Consider the following 14,655-nt stretch of genomic DNA (forward strand, 5'->3'; position numbering starts at 1 on the left):
GTTTATCTTCATCAAAGCAAGTAATATTTCAGTTTTAAATGTTTAATCGTATAACATTATATCAACATGAAAATAGCACATTATGACTCCGGCTCCAGTCATGATGTCCAGGTAATGAAATCATGAATCAACATGCAGTCCCATGCATCCGCCAGAAGAGCAGTGCCGAAACACAAATCACCTTTAGTGTTCTTCCGCAAATGGCTTGCAATTTTAACTTTCAAACACAGATGTCGCTAGAGAGCACAAAGTTACGTAGTGCAGCTTTAACTAATAATTAAATGAGTGAAATTAACCTTAAAAATAACAGTTAAAATTAATTTTTTAAAAAGAAGGAAAAAAGCTTTGTTTACTTTTTAAACCATATCCTAATACTTATTTTGAAAGTTTTTTTTACTGCTGAATTTATTTTTTCAAAGTAGGCTATAATTTTTTCCCAACTCTGCTTATCGTTTTTCTAGCTGAAGTGCTTGATTTTTCTCAAAAAAATTAATACCATCTAACGTGAATGGTTGGACAGTTTTTTTGTTATTGAAATGCTCTATACTTTAGGTTTCATAATTTAGTATTGCATCGGTAAATCGCGTTCAGTTGATAATGTATGGTCAATGTTAATGCTGTCAAACCCATAAATAAACACATCGTGGGCAGGTGGGGAAAAACAGAAAAAGCCCGGACACTGTTGTATATCTTGCAAATCTGTAATACAGGGCTCGACAGAGGAGGCCAGATTATCCAGATGAAAACTTGGCGGGACCAAAAAAAATATAAGCCCACATATGAAAATAATAAAGAATAAAGAAATAAAGAAATGTCATATTTACTTAAGAATGCATTTAAAGTGCACCTATTATGGTTTTTAAACGTGCCTAATTTTGTTTTAAAAGTCTCATACAATAGTTCCCTATCTGTCACTCACTCAATGTTGTGTCAGTGTAGTGACACTAGGGGTCACTCTTGGGACCCCGAGACACCTCTGGTCTTTGATAAAAAACCAATGAAAATTGGCTAGTGGTATTTGCATGCCACTGGACATACGGGTATAAAAGGAGCTGGTATGCAATCACTCATTCAGATTTTCTCTTCGGAGCCGAACGGTCATGCTCACTGAGCTGAATTCCCATGACTGTTCATTCACCTCTGCTGGATCTGACGGCGCATTTCAGCGGCTTCTCCCTCCTCTGCACTGGTGCACTGCAGAGAATGCCCCTGGGTGCTTCAGCAGAAATAAGAGTATATTTCTCTAAAAGAGTATATTTCTCTAAAAGAGCGGCACACACGGAACGTCTTTTTAAAGACGCATCTTTTTAAAGATGGCTTTCCGATTGTGTGTTATTCCTGGTTGCGCTCGTTATATATCAACTTCTGACAGTCACGATCACTGTCTTTCATGTCTGGGCACTGCTCACGTGGAGACAGCGTTCGTGGATGGTCATGTACTCATTGCGAGGACATGTCCATGGCAACGATGCAGTCGCGGCTCGCCTTCGTAAGAAAGCAAGCCACCCCAGAGGCTCCCCACCTCATTCCTTTTACCCACGGGGTAAAGTGCGGCTAGCACTGTGGGCGATTTGGGGACCCTAATGGGACCGCCTCCTCCGGGTATCCCCCCCATGGACCTCCCATTCCCCAGCACGCTCATCTGCCCCAGTCGGGCTTCCGGATGGGTCCGCCGGCTCGTCTCACGGCGAGTTCGACCTCTTATTCGGAGCCCGCGAAAGAGATGAGCTCTCAAGCGCAGCATCGGAAAGCGGGCTCGTCCAGTCGGACGTGGAAGCTTCAGCTGGGCTCCTCCCTTGGGGGACGATTGTCCAGTCACAGGCTGATGCGGAGATGACGACATGCTTTCCTGGGCAGCCGCTCAAAGCCATGCCCTGCCCACATTCCTTTCTTCCCGGAAGTGCATGAAGAGCTGACAAGGTCGTGGGAGGCCCTTTTTTACTGCCCAGTCCCGATCTTTTCAGCTTCCCTGCCCTCACTACCCTCGATGGTGGGGCAGCCAAGGGCTATTCGGCAATCCCCCGGTGGATAAAGGCGCTCACGGTGCACCTATGCCCGCAGAGCGCCGCCACCAGGCGCGGGTGCCCAAAGCCCCTGTCCAAGGCCTGTAGGTTTACGTCATCTCTGATGTCCAAGGCCTACGGTGCCGCTGGACAAGCTGCCTCGGCCCTGCATGCCATGGCTCTCCTGCAAGTCCGCCAAGGCGCAAAAGGAACTGCACGAGGGTAGTTCCACCCTGGGATTGATGCAGGAACTGCGCTCAGCAACCGACCTCGCTCTCCGAGCGACGGAGGTCACGGTGCGGTCTCTCGGGTGGATGATGTCCACATTAGTGGTCCAGGAGCGCCACCTTTGGCTCAACCTGGTCGAGATGGGCGAGGCCGACAGGACACAGTTCCTTGCTGCCCCCATCTCCCAGGCTGGCCTATTCGGCGACACCATCAAGGACTTTGCCCAGCAGTTCTCGACGGTGGAGCAGTAGACGGAGGCCATCCGGCATATCCTGCCCCGGCGCGGCTCAAGATCCTGCACCCCGTCTGCTCATCGCCAAGGGTGTCCCCCTGCGGAGACTGCACTGGCTCCACCGCAGCCCGCCCCTTCGGCTCGGCATGGAGCCCACTGCAGGAAGCAGACGCCACCCGTCTCGTGGCCACCCAGAACCCGTGAAAGGCTTCAAAGCACCCTTGAGACGGGCGACCCAGGGACGACGAAACCCGCTGCTCTGGAGCTGGTAAGCAGACCTCTCCATCTTTTTGTTACCTTTGCATTTAATTGTACTGCATGCCCAAGTGGCTGCAGTACTCAAGAGTTCAGCAAGAGTGGTTTCCTTGTTCCCTGGGTCACATATCCGGTGTGCACAGCTGTCATCACGACCACCGTCCACCACTCTATTTGGCAGGTTTGGAGCTCCAGCGGCGGTCTCCCACCCCTGAGCGCCCAGCTGTGGCACAAATCTGCCCCCGATGTGACAGTCTCCACGGGTCACGAGGACAGGCCTCTTCCTCCCCCATCCCAGGCTGTTCCAGGGGTGGTCACAAGGAACCAGGTAAGTGCTTTGATGTCCCTAGACTCAGCATGGCTACGACATGGTGTGGCACCTGGAGCTCCGCCCCGTCATGAGGCCCCACCTGCCGGTATGTCCGACGACGTTGTCCCTATGGTCCCCCTTGCACGAAACGTGGACGTGTGGCTTGCACTTTCCAATCCGTCGCGATGGCTGGTCCGGACCGTCCGACTCGGCTATGCGATTCAGTTCGCCAGGTGTCCGCCCAGGTGCAGCGGTGTCCACTTCACCTTGGTAAAGGACGAAAACACTGCTACCTTGCGCGCGGAGATCGCTTCCCTCCTACGGAAGGGCGCGATAGAACCTGTCCCTCCAGCCCCTACTTCATCGTACCAAAAAAGGCGGTGGGTTGCAGCCAATCTTGGACCTGTGAGTACTGAACTGGGCTTTACACAGACTCCCGTTCAAGTTGCGGACGCAAAAACACATTCTGGCGAGTGTCTGGCATCAAGATTGGTTTGCGGCGGTAGACCTGAAGGATGCGTACTTCCACGTCTCGATCCTTCCTTGACACAGACCCTTCCTGTGGTTTGCATTCAAGGGTCAGGCATATCAGTACAAGGTCCTCCCTTTCGGCCTGTCCCTGTCTCCTCGCATCTTCACGAAAGTCGCAGAGGCAGCCCTTGCCCCGCTAAGGGAGGTGGGCATTCGCATTCTCAACTATCTCGATGACTGGCTAATCTTAGCTCACTCTCGGGACATGTTGTGCGCACACAGGGACTTGGTGCTCTCACACCTCAGCCAACTAGGGCTTCGGGTCAACTGGGAAAAGAGCAAGCTCCTCCCGGTCCAGAGCATCTCTTTTCTCGGTTTGGAGTTGGACTCAGTCTCTTTGACAGCGCGGTGTTGGCCTGTTTGAAGGCGTTCAAACAGAAAACAGCGGTTCCACTGAAACTTTTTCAGAGGCTCCTGAGGCATATGGCACCCTCAGCGGTGGCCACCCCACTCGGGTTGATGCATATGAGACCGCTTCAACACTGGCTTCAGACTCGAGTCCCGAGATGAGCATGGTGCCGCGGGACACATCGTGCGGTCATCACGGCAGTCTGTCACCACCTTTTCAGCCCTTGGACCGACCTCTCATTTCTACGGGCAGGTGTTCCCCTAGAACTGGTCTCCAGGTGCGTCGTGGTCACGACGGACACCTCCAAAACGGGCTGGGGCACTGTTTGCAATGGGCACGCAGCCGCCAGCTTGTGGACGGGCCCGCGACTGCATTGGCACATCAACTGCCTCAAGTTGTTGGCAATTCTGCTCACCCTGCAGAGGTTTCAGCCGTTGAACAAGGGCAAGCTCGTGTTAGTTCAGACAGACAACACAGCAACGGTAGCATATGTCAATTGTCATTGTATGTCACAACTTGCCCGCCGTCTCCTCCTCTGGAGTCAGCAGCACTTCAAGTTGCTGCGAGCCACTCACATCCCAGGCAACCTCAACACTACAGCGGACGTGCTGTCACAACAGGTTACCCTCAGGGGAGAGTGGAGACTCCACCCTCAGGTTCTCCAGCTGATTTGGAGTCGATTTGGACAGGCACAGGTGCACCTGTTTGCCTCCAAAGAATCCTCCCCACTGCCCACTCTGGTACGCCCTGATGAGGCCCCCCCCGGCATAAATGCACTGGCACACAGCTGGCCCCCTGGCATGCGCAAATATGCATTTCCCCTAGTGAGCCTACTTGCACAGACCCTGGGAGGACGTCAGGGAGGACGAGGAGCAGGTCGTCCTGGTAGCACCCTACTGGCCCACCCAGACGTGGTTCTCAGACCTCACGCTCCTCACGACAGCCCCCCCTGGTGAATTCCCCTGAGGAAGGACCTTCTTTCTCAGGGACGGGGTACCATCTGGCACCCGTGACCAGACCTCTGGAATCTCCATGTCTGGCCCCTGGATGGGACGCGGAAGACCTAAGCGGTCTACCACCTGTGGTAGTAGACACGATCACTCAGGCTAGGGCCCCCTCTATGAGGCGCCTGTATGCCTTTAAGTGGAGTCTGTTCGCTAAGTGGTGTTCTTCCTGATGGGAAGACCCCCAGAGATGTGCAGTCGGATCGGTGCTTTCCTTCCTGCAGGAGAGGTTGGAAGGGAGGCTGTCCCCTTCCACCTTGAAGGTGTATGTTGCTGCCATAGCAGCACACCACGACGCAGTTGACGGTAAGTCCTTAGGGAAGCACGACCTGATCATCAGGTTCCTAAGAAGTGCCAGAATGCTGAATCCCCCCAGACCGCGCCTCGTTCCCTCATGGGACCTCTCTGTAGTTCTTCAGGGTCTACAGAGAGCCCCCTTTGAGCCTTTGCAGTCAGCCAAGCTTAAGGCACTCTCCTTGAAGACTGCCCTCCTGACTGCGCTCACTTCCATCAAGAGGGTAGGAGACCTGCAAGCATTCTCTGTCAGCGAAACGTGCCTGGAGTTCGGTCGGAGTTACTCTCACATGATCCTGAGACCCCGACTGGGCTATGTGCCCAAGGTTCCCACGACCCCTTTTAGGGACCAGGTGGTGAACCTGCAAGCGCTGCCCCCGGAGGAGGCAGACCCAGCCCTGTCGTTGCTGTGTCCGGTGCGTGCTTTACGCATCTATTTGGATCACACGCAGAGCTTTAGGATCTCTGAGCAGCTCTTTGTCTGCTTTGGTGCACAGCGGAAAGGAAGTGCTGTCTCCAAGCAGAGGATCGCCCACTGGCTCATTGACACCTTAACTATGGCATATCATGCCCAGGACATGCCGCCCCTGGTAGGGCTATGAGCCCAGTCTACCAGGGGTGTAGCGGCCTCCTGGGCTCTGGCCAGGGGTGCCTCTCTAACAGACATTTGCAGAGCAGCAAGCTGGGCAACACCCACACCTTAGCAAGGTTCTACAACCTCCGGGTGGAACCGGTTTCATCCCAGGTAGTGGCACGCAACACAAGCGGATAAGCGGATAGCCGGCCGGGTGTATCACTTGCACATAGCGCCTTCCACCTCCTTTTGAGCTGAAGACGTGCACCATTAATTCCCAGTAGTGTTCACAAGTTTTGTTCCCTGGTTGACTTCCTCCAAGCCCTGTGGCAGTTGAGTTTTTGGAGAGACTCACTGCCGGCCCAGTACACGTGCTGGTGTTTGAAGTGATCATACAAAAGTGATCGTACAAAACGACTGCTGGAGAAAAGAAGCATTTGTGTAATTGGACTTTTGACTCACAACCTTACAATTAATGAGATATAGCTTATGACAGACTTCCCATGTGGCAACTAGTCCCAGTCTCCTCTATGTTATGAGTACCATGTAGGCTTTATGAATAAAGAAAAAGAGAATGAGGGCCCTCTGGATGTAAGAATATTGCAAATAAAGGCCAGGGACACATCTGCTGCAGGCCTGTGACCACATTTCAAGAATCTGGTACTGTTGATAATGTTCAAACGATTGCAGCATTCATACTTTTTGGATACCAAATGTCATTGCTATTTTATGTTGTTTCTTTTACCACAGATCAGTTTGAATTAAATTAAAATCGTTTTATTATCATCAGGATGCGTCTTTTTTGTCTCGTCATCGTTTTCATTGACAAAACCAGACAAGATTAACACTGGTTAGTTGAGTGATTGAGTCTGTTCAGGGTGCAGTGAAGATATAACCTCATAGTACTTAGAGACAAACAAAATTATCCTACCTGTATGTTTTGCTGGTTGGTACGGGAACGCTCCAGCACCTGTTAAAACCAACGAGAAAGCAGAGTTAATGTTGTATGCAGTGTTATAGCAGTTTAGTTGTCCTCTTCTGAAGTGTACAGCCTTATATCATGACAATTACGTTACTATGGGAACATTTTTGCAAAATTATATTTCATAGTTCTTTTGTAATGATGCGCTGGCAATGACGATGATGAAGACGATGATGATGAGAAGAACCCAAGTGCAGTTTATTTACAAACGTGATAACCAATAACCCTAACTACAAACGTGAAACATAAAACATAAACATGAACTTGGGTTCTCTCTACACTTCGTCATCGTCTTCGCCATTGCCAGCAACGTTACAGAATACTTGACCCCCTATGAGCCCAGCAGTTCTACTCATGCGGCTACGTCAGGGGAATCGTCCCCTGGAGGAGGACATAGAGAACTTTTGCGCTCTGGCCAGCCAGGTGGATTTTAATGTGTTCGCCCTCAAGGACATTTTTAGGGTGAGGTTAAGTGAGCCTATCTCCTCCTTGATGCCTGGTGGTCACAGTTCCCTCAGTCTGGCTCAATATATCGACCTCACCCTACAGATCATTGGTTCCACGTTCACTGTGGGGGACGCGGATGCTGAGCCAGAGTTCCACGTCATGGCCACCGCTGAGCCAGAGTTCCACATCATGGCCGCCACCGAGCCAGAGTTCCACGACATGGCCGCCGCTGAGCCAGAGTTCCACATCATGGCCGCCACCGAGCCAGAGTTCCACGACATGGCCGCCGCCAAACCAGAGTTCCTAGTCATGGCCGCTGAGCTAGCGCCACCTTTTGCCCCGAATCATCAGCCTGCTCCATACCACGTCACAGCAACGCCTCAGCCTGCTCTCAAGACACCCCACCACCAGCTCCCTCCAGAACTTTGGAACTTTGTAATGTTTTTTGTGTTTGTTCTTGTGTTGGGGCATCGGGAGCCGCCCCTTAGTGGGGGGGGGGGGATATGTCATGTGTATTTTGTCTTTTATTTTGAAAAGTTTAGTTCCTGTTCCCATGTCATGTGATATCATGTTTTCCCTCCATGTTCATGTGTCATGTTTTCATTGGTTTATTGTTTAATTATCTTGTTAGAGTTCTGTTTGTTCATTGGTTTATGTTCTCCCATGTCTTGTATTTAAGCCCTCATGTTTTCCATTGTCCTTTGTCAAGTATTGAATGTAACTTTGTAGTCAAGTCAAGCCATAGTCAAGTCCATGTTCATGTTTTATGTTTTTTTTCACATTTATAGTTAGGGTTTTTTGGATTATCACGTTTGTAAATAAACTGCACTTGAGTTCTCTCTACACTTCGTCATCGTCTTCATCATTGCCAGCAACGTTACATCTTTACAGGTATCGCGACAGTCCCGAGGTGAAATGTATAGTCTGCCGTTTTACTCGTGATATGTGTGAAAGTAAATAAAATTTGTTGTTGTTGTAGCGCCTCAGTGTTAATTTCACCAGGAAAATGTTGCGATACACAACAAGCTAGGTAAAAGGCATTTTTACCCAGTTCTTGGTTACACAGTTACCCAGGCCTCAGTACCCAACCCTAATGACAAAAGTCAAAAATCAGATTCAACTTAAGCTTTTCAGTAGCAACTATAATGTATTTCATTGGCTTTATGATTTATGACTCTTTGTTGTCAAATATGCACATGGTAGACCATGTGCATATTTGACAACAAAGAGTCATAAATAATAAAGCCAATGACAGACACTTACTCGAAGATCAGAAAATTAAGATATCCACTTTCCACAAACAAAATAAAATCTGATGTTCTAAATCATTCTCTGAGCTTTGGCATAATACAGATTTATCATCATGGAGACTGAGTTTTTTTCTTTATTTAGTATGTGTGGTAGTACATACTCTGGGCGATTTTTAGGATGAACAAAATGGTGAAGAGTTCACTGGATGTAAACAAACAGGGTCATGGTTGTAGGCTGATTGTTATACCTGGGTAAAGTCCAGCACCTGGTAACACTCCAGCACCTCCTGGTCCTCCTCCAACACCACCCTGAGGAACATACACCCCTGAAACAGAAAAACACGAGCCATCAGACATCTGTTCCTTTCAAAAAGAGATGTACAAAGAGCACCAGAAATCTGGGCAAGGGTAAAGAGAACAAAAATGTTGCTGAAAATGCTGAAGGCCTTGAAAACAATTTCTATGGAGTCTGGACATTTGGCTAATGCCAGTCCTACTGGGCAGCATTTCCCAAAAGCATCGCAAGCTTAAGTTGATCGTAGAGACCACTGGCGCCAATGGTTTCTACAATCTACTTAGGCTTACAACGCTTTTGGGAAATGCTGCCCTGGTCAGTTCCTTCTATGAATTCAGTAGTATTCAAGTGCTTGTGGTTGAAATAAAATGGGTGTGTTGGGCAATTTCACATTTCTCCCTCTCCTTTTCAGTTTCTGAAAAAAAAAAAAGCTTTAACTGCTAATGCAATACACTAAAGAACACACAATTTATGCTTTATCTATTAATTTATTATTTCTCGTACTGCCCCAGAGAATGATGAGAAATGTATTTTGGTCACACAAGCCTGTCACCTCATATGAATCTTCACCAACAGTACACAAAATATGTGAAAACCAAATTGTACAGTAAACGTTCACACTTAGCCTACATGCCACTGCCACAATTATATGTTCAACTCAAAGTAAAGACACAAAGAAAAGTGAGAATTTCCCACTGGTAATTAGAACATTTTGGGTTAAGTGTTGAAGGCAGCATAAGCTAGGACGTCTGTGTATGGTCCAGATTCACTTATTAATCTATATCTTCTAAATGCAAAGTCCAAACTTAATGAAACTTGGTAAACTTCGACATGTAGACATGTTGCATGCCTACTTTCCACCAATTCTGCCCATATAGTGCACTATAACTAATAAAAATGTTGGAATTTGACATGCATCTTCTTTGGTTCACGTGCAGACATATCCTTAAAATGTTCATTCAACAAATCAACAAAAATAGCCGCCAACAGCCAATCCAAATTCAGCTCCTAATTACTTGCATTCAAATAACCGATGGTCATGAAACTTTGTATAAACAAGCAGGGTGTCTACAAGAAGTTGTATATCAAATTTTGTGAGAATCGACCACAAGGTGGAGCTATAATAAGCGAATCCACATTTTTTCTAATAACTAACTGTACAGGCTAGAATAAAACTTTGTATGTCCTCTGAATCCTTCAGTGTCCCAAAATCATGTGGATTTCCATTTCCACAAGAAAACTTTTCTACCACTTTGAATTTTTTCTATCTCATCCTAAGCAGTTTGCAAAATTTTGTATGTGTCATCTAGAGATGCTCCTGGCAAAACGTTGTTCAAAGAATTTTGATTTGTGAAGTCATTCGGAAGATATCAGCCAATATGTTTTTGGGTGCAGCTCATAATGACAAATTGCCCTTTATCTTTTAAGTGCATTATTCAAACTTAAAACTTACTACACGTTAACAACAGGACATTGTGAGGTCACATGCCAAATGTAACAATTTTCCGATGATAGGGGGCATTATAACTTAAGAAAATCAAAATTGCGCAACTCTGATCAAAACAGTATTTTGGCCATCTTCTCTTCGGCCTGTGCTTGGACCCTGATAATTGCCACTTGTGGCTATATTTATTCATTATAATTATTGCAACACTAAAAAAAAAAAAAAAAAATACCAACATAACAATGGTAATTACATGGTTTTTCAGACATGTACCGTGGTAATATGTCTTGCAGTACCATAGTATGTACAGTATATCAATGAACAACAGTATTACCTTCTGATTTCATGACTGTACCATTGTACTGCCACAGCAATGTTTTGTAAGGAAAGGATATGATATACCTAAAATCTCAAGGAGTACTTCAAGTAAATAATTTAGATCCAAGAGGTTTAGCTGACAAGGCGACAGCAAATGATATTGATGGGTGGGCAAGTTTTGGCAAAACAAAAAACAAAAAAAAAAAAGACAGAAATCTACCAAGGTAGTTTTAAAATTACTAACAACTTCCCAGGAGGTCTTGTTAGCTCAGGTATCAATTATGAAGTTACATTTCAAAGCCAGACCTGGTATGTATCACTAAAACGTGATGGAGAATGTGAACAGATCCCCTGATGACAGAGGTTTTTAATGGGTTTTGCGTGTTCTTGGAAGGCCATTCAATCAAATCCATATGTCCCGGCTGCGTGTTTGTTTATTAGTGGCAATGCTGCATGCATGGTCTTAAATCATCTAGTTGCACTAAAGACCTTGTCAATATTCAGTAACTTTATACACTATTTTTGTTTTTTTGTGCCACAAAATCAAGTCAACACACCCATAGTCATGTGAAGGAAAGATTTGTACTGCACAGCTAGCAGGTCAGGTGCTGAGATTACAACTTCAGAAGTAAGCTGTTAATTGCCCTGGCATTGACTTACAAATGAGCCAGTGAAGAAATGGAACAAAGGACATTATTAAGCTGGTGGAAAGTTTACATACACTGTGAACATGTTCTCTGAATAAGAGAAAAGCTTCATAGGGTTTGCAAAGACAGAACGGTCTGTATTTTGTCTCATAGCTGCAAAACATGATTAGAGGTGACAAAAATGTTTAGTCTGGAGCAGGCTACATTTGTGTTATTGGAATATAATGCCAACAGGACTTTCATGTTTATGACTTAAAATTATTTGCAAAAGATTTTGGGGGGCACTCTGAGGTGTTTCTGGAAGAGTTCTTATCTGAAGAAGAAAATGTATGAGCTTCTCACAACAATATGGAAGAACTAGAGCAGGGGTACTCAACTTTGCAAAGCCCTGGGGCCGCAAAGCAGGATCCCTTTTAATCTTGAGGGCCGCACTCTTATTATTGATTTTTTTATTAAATTAAAACAAATATTTTATTTATTTTTTTATTTATTAATGAGGTGAGTAGACTACACTAAGTGTACTGTTTTAAAACATAACAGAAACATGTAATTAACAATAATAAAATTAAATACATTATATATAGATAGATATATTGTCATTGGTCAAGCACCCAATAAACCAAGGAAGAGAAGGCAGGACTTAAAAATACAGGATAATGGTAATAATAATAATAATAATAATAATTTATTAAACAAACTAAAGTGACAACAGAAAAGGAAACAGAAAAACAAAACCGCCACAAGGGGAGAAACACAGTCCAGGGCGACTAAATATAGACGGTCTGGGCTGGAGCAAAACCAGATTCAAAATTGGAGACACTTCTGACAGGACAGACAGGACGAGGAAACAAGATGAACTGGCACAGGACAGCACACATGAGGAGACTAAAATAGGGAGAGAAATCAAACAGGTTAACAAGGAGGTGAAACTAATGAACTAATAATGGGCAGGCAAGGAGGCGGGGTATGAAGTAAGACTGAGAGACACCTGGCCAAATGGAAACAAAACAAAGCCACGCGCTGTCACAGACACAAACACACAAATGTAATGAGCGCATTTTGCCATAAACAACAATGCAACATGCGCTCATGACAAACGACAGACGAGACAAGAGAATGCATGGCAAAACCAACAAAGCGATGCCATGCACTCTCACACTAGTCTAAACCTGAGTGTGCATCGTGAAGCAACCACCACGCGATGCACTCAACAGGTGTCAAACGAGACAAGATACCTGTGCGAGAGTTCGGCTACAAATAAACCCGACATCTCAGACCGAAGTGACCGAACCTCAGCACAACGTGAAGACAGATCATGACCCAGACGCACAGCGCAAAGCGAGTGCAACACGAAGCGCGTCCGAGGTCGCGAGAGACAGACACAAACCACTGATGCGAGTGCATGCCACCAAGATGACAAAAAGGAATCAGGACGGAGGTATAAGACACAGAGCAAGGTCAGGTGCCCATGGGGGTGGATCCAGGCACAGAGCAGTGTCAGGTGGCCATGGAATGGCTCCAGGCCCAGAGGTTTCAACTGGGCAAGGAGTATGGAAAACAAGGCTGACTGGGAAAAACAATAGGCAGGGTAATGGCCGCTGGGGAGTGGTCAGGAATGGCCACAGGGAACAGGACAGACTTGATGACTAAAGGGAACTGGACAGGCTCGTCAACACCCTCAGGGAACTGGACAGACTTGGTGACCACAAGGAACTGGACAGGCTCGTTGACGGTCACAGGGAACAGGGCAGACTTGATGACCACAGGGAACTGGACAGGCTCATTAATGGCCACAGGGAACAGGACAAGCTCGTCAACAGCCTTAGGGAACAGGACAGGCTCGTCAACAGCCTAGGGAACTGGACAGACTTGATGACCATGGGGAACCGGACAGGCAGTGCGGCGACCACCATGGGGGAGAGTTCATGGTCAGCGGCAACCGCAGGGGAGGGTTCGGGGTCAGCGGCAGCTGCAGGGGAGAATTCAGCCACTACAGCTGCCCAGAAACAGAGGAGGGCGGCAGCCAGGTAAGCGATGGTAAGCTCAACTGGCATACCGAACTCAACAGACAGCAGTGCGGGCAGTGGTAGGGGAACGACCTCCGTGATTGAGGATGCTGGCAGCGGCAGGGGAATGGCCTCCATGGTCATGGATGCTGACAGGGGCAGGGAAACAGCCTCCGTGGCCCTGGATGCTGGCAGCAACTGGGGAGCAGGGGCCCTTCTCTTCCTCTTACGAACGGTCAGCAGGAACGGCCGTTGCCTCCTGGTGGTCGACAGCGGGCTCCTCTGCCTCCTGGCGGTCGGTAGTGGGAACAGCCGCCACCTCCTGGCGGACAACGGCAGGCTCAACCACCTCCTGGTGGTCAGTGACAGGCTCAGAAAACAGTCCAGCAGAGCCCTTCCTCTTTCTTCTCCATTTAGGATTCATTGGAGGTCTGGCGCCTGCATTGCTCGAGGGGGAGGTGGTGGTGTTGTTAATTTCAGGGGGTTGTCTGTACTCTGGGGTAATCCAGTGCACCCAGTGGGACAAGTAACTCACAAACCCCTCGAACGACAAGATCGCCAGACTTCCTATCTCCCAAGTATCCAGGGGATTCTCAAGGCAGGTGTTAAAGAGATCCTTGAGAGCGGCATCGTTGTAATCTAGCCCATCAGCAGCGAGGAGGAATTTGCTGGCGAATACTCTCAAGTCCCTCTCCCCTTGACGGAGAGTACAGAGCCTTTTGTGACAGGCTAGATGGTCTCCAAGTGGCTGAACCCTGACATATATAGCTTAATTCATGTAAAAGTGTGATTCTTTGAAAAATAAAAAAACTTTGATGTAATATGTATGCTTTTTTCTTTTCTTTTCTTTTTTTTTGTTTGTTGTTGTTTTTGATTTTTAATCAAAGATCCACACTGTTACAAGATATATTGCAGCAAAATGCCACATATTAAAAATGACAAAAATGTCAATTTTGTAAAATTTCCAATACTTATTGCCATATATAGAAAGCAGATATGATCAGTTCTGTTGTAACTGTCAAAGATTATAATGACACCCTGGCTACCTAGTGAACACACACACACACACACACACACACACACACACACACACACTGGGGATACCCTCAAAAACAAGACAGATATATCCAATACTAGCTCCAAAAGTGCTTCAGTGAGAAATAATTACTACATTACCCTCTTCAAGGGTTTTGTTTAAATTAATAACGCAAATCACTAATAGTGAAGCATTTGGGAGAAGACATCTCAACAACATTATTGCAGTACATTGGTGCCTGCAGCTGTACAGCTGTACGCACTGTTTGTGTAAGAATATACTTTTTCCCCATTATTATTTTTTCGCAATGAGCAAATTTCTTTTGAACTGTTTAAACGCTGTGGCTGAGATGAGTAGGAAAGGTAGGTGCATATTTAAGGGAATGCACACAAACTATTAACTCGTGGGCACTGATGTTGCACTCATGTTTTAAAGTAGTAGCCTATAATT

General features: G+C 46.8%; 1 protein-coding gene across 7 annotated transcripts in view; it reads right to left on the reverse strand.

The window, feature by feature from the left end:
• Positions 1-14,655, reverse strand: part of LOC127422255 (elastin-like) — a 120,099-nt gene that overhangs the window by 88,904 nt on the left and 16,540 nt on the right. For all 7 annotated transcript variants that reach the window (XM_051665644.1, XM_051665645.1, XM_051665643.1 and 4 more), the window contains exons 2-3: positions 8,708-8,785; positions 6,712-6,750 (exon numbers count right to left, since the gene is read on the reverse strand). In XM_051665644.1, the coding sequence (XP_051521604.1) occupies positions 6,712-6,750; positions 8,708-8,785 (117 nt within the window). The remainder of the gene's footprint in view (positions 1-6,711; positions 6,751-8,707; positions 8,786-14,655) is intronic.

This window comes from Myxocyprinus asiaticus, chromosome 31 (genome assembly GCF_019703515.2).
Source record: "Myxocyprinus asiaticus isolate MX2 ecotype Aquarium Trade chromosome 31, UBuf_Myxa_2, whole genome shotgun sequence".
NCBI lineage: Eukaryota > Metazoa > Chordata > Actinopteri > Cypriniformes > Catostomidae > Myxocyprinus > Myxocyprinus asiaticus.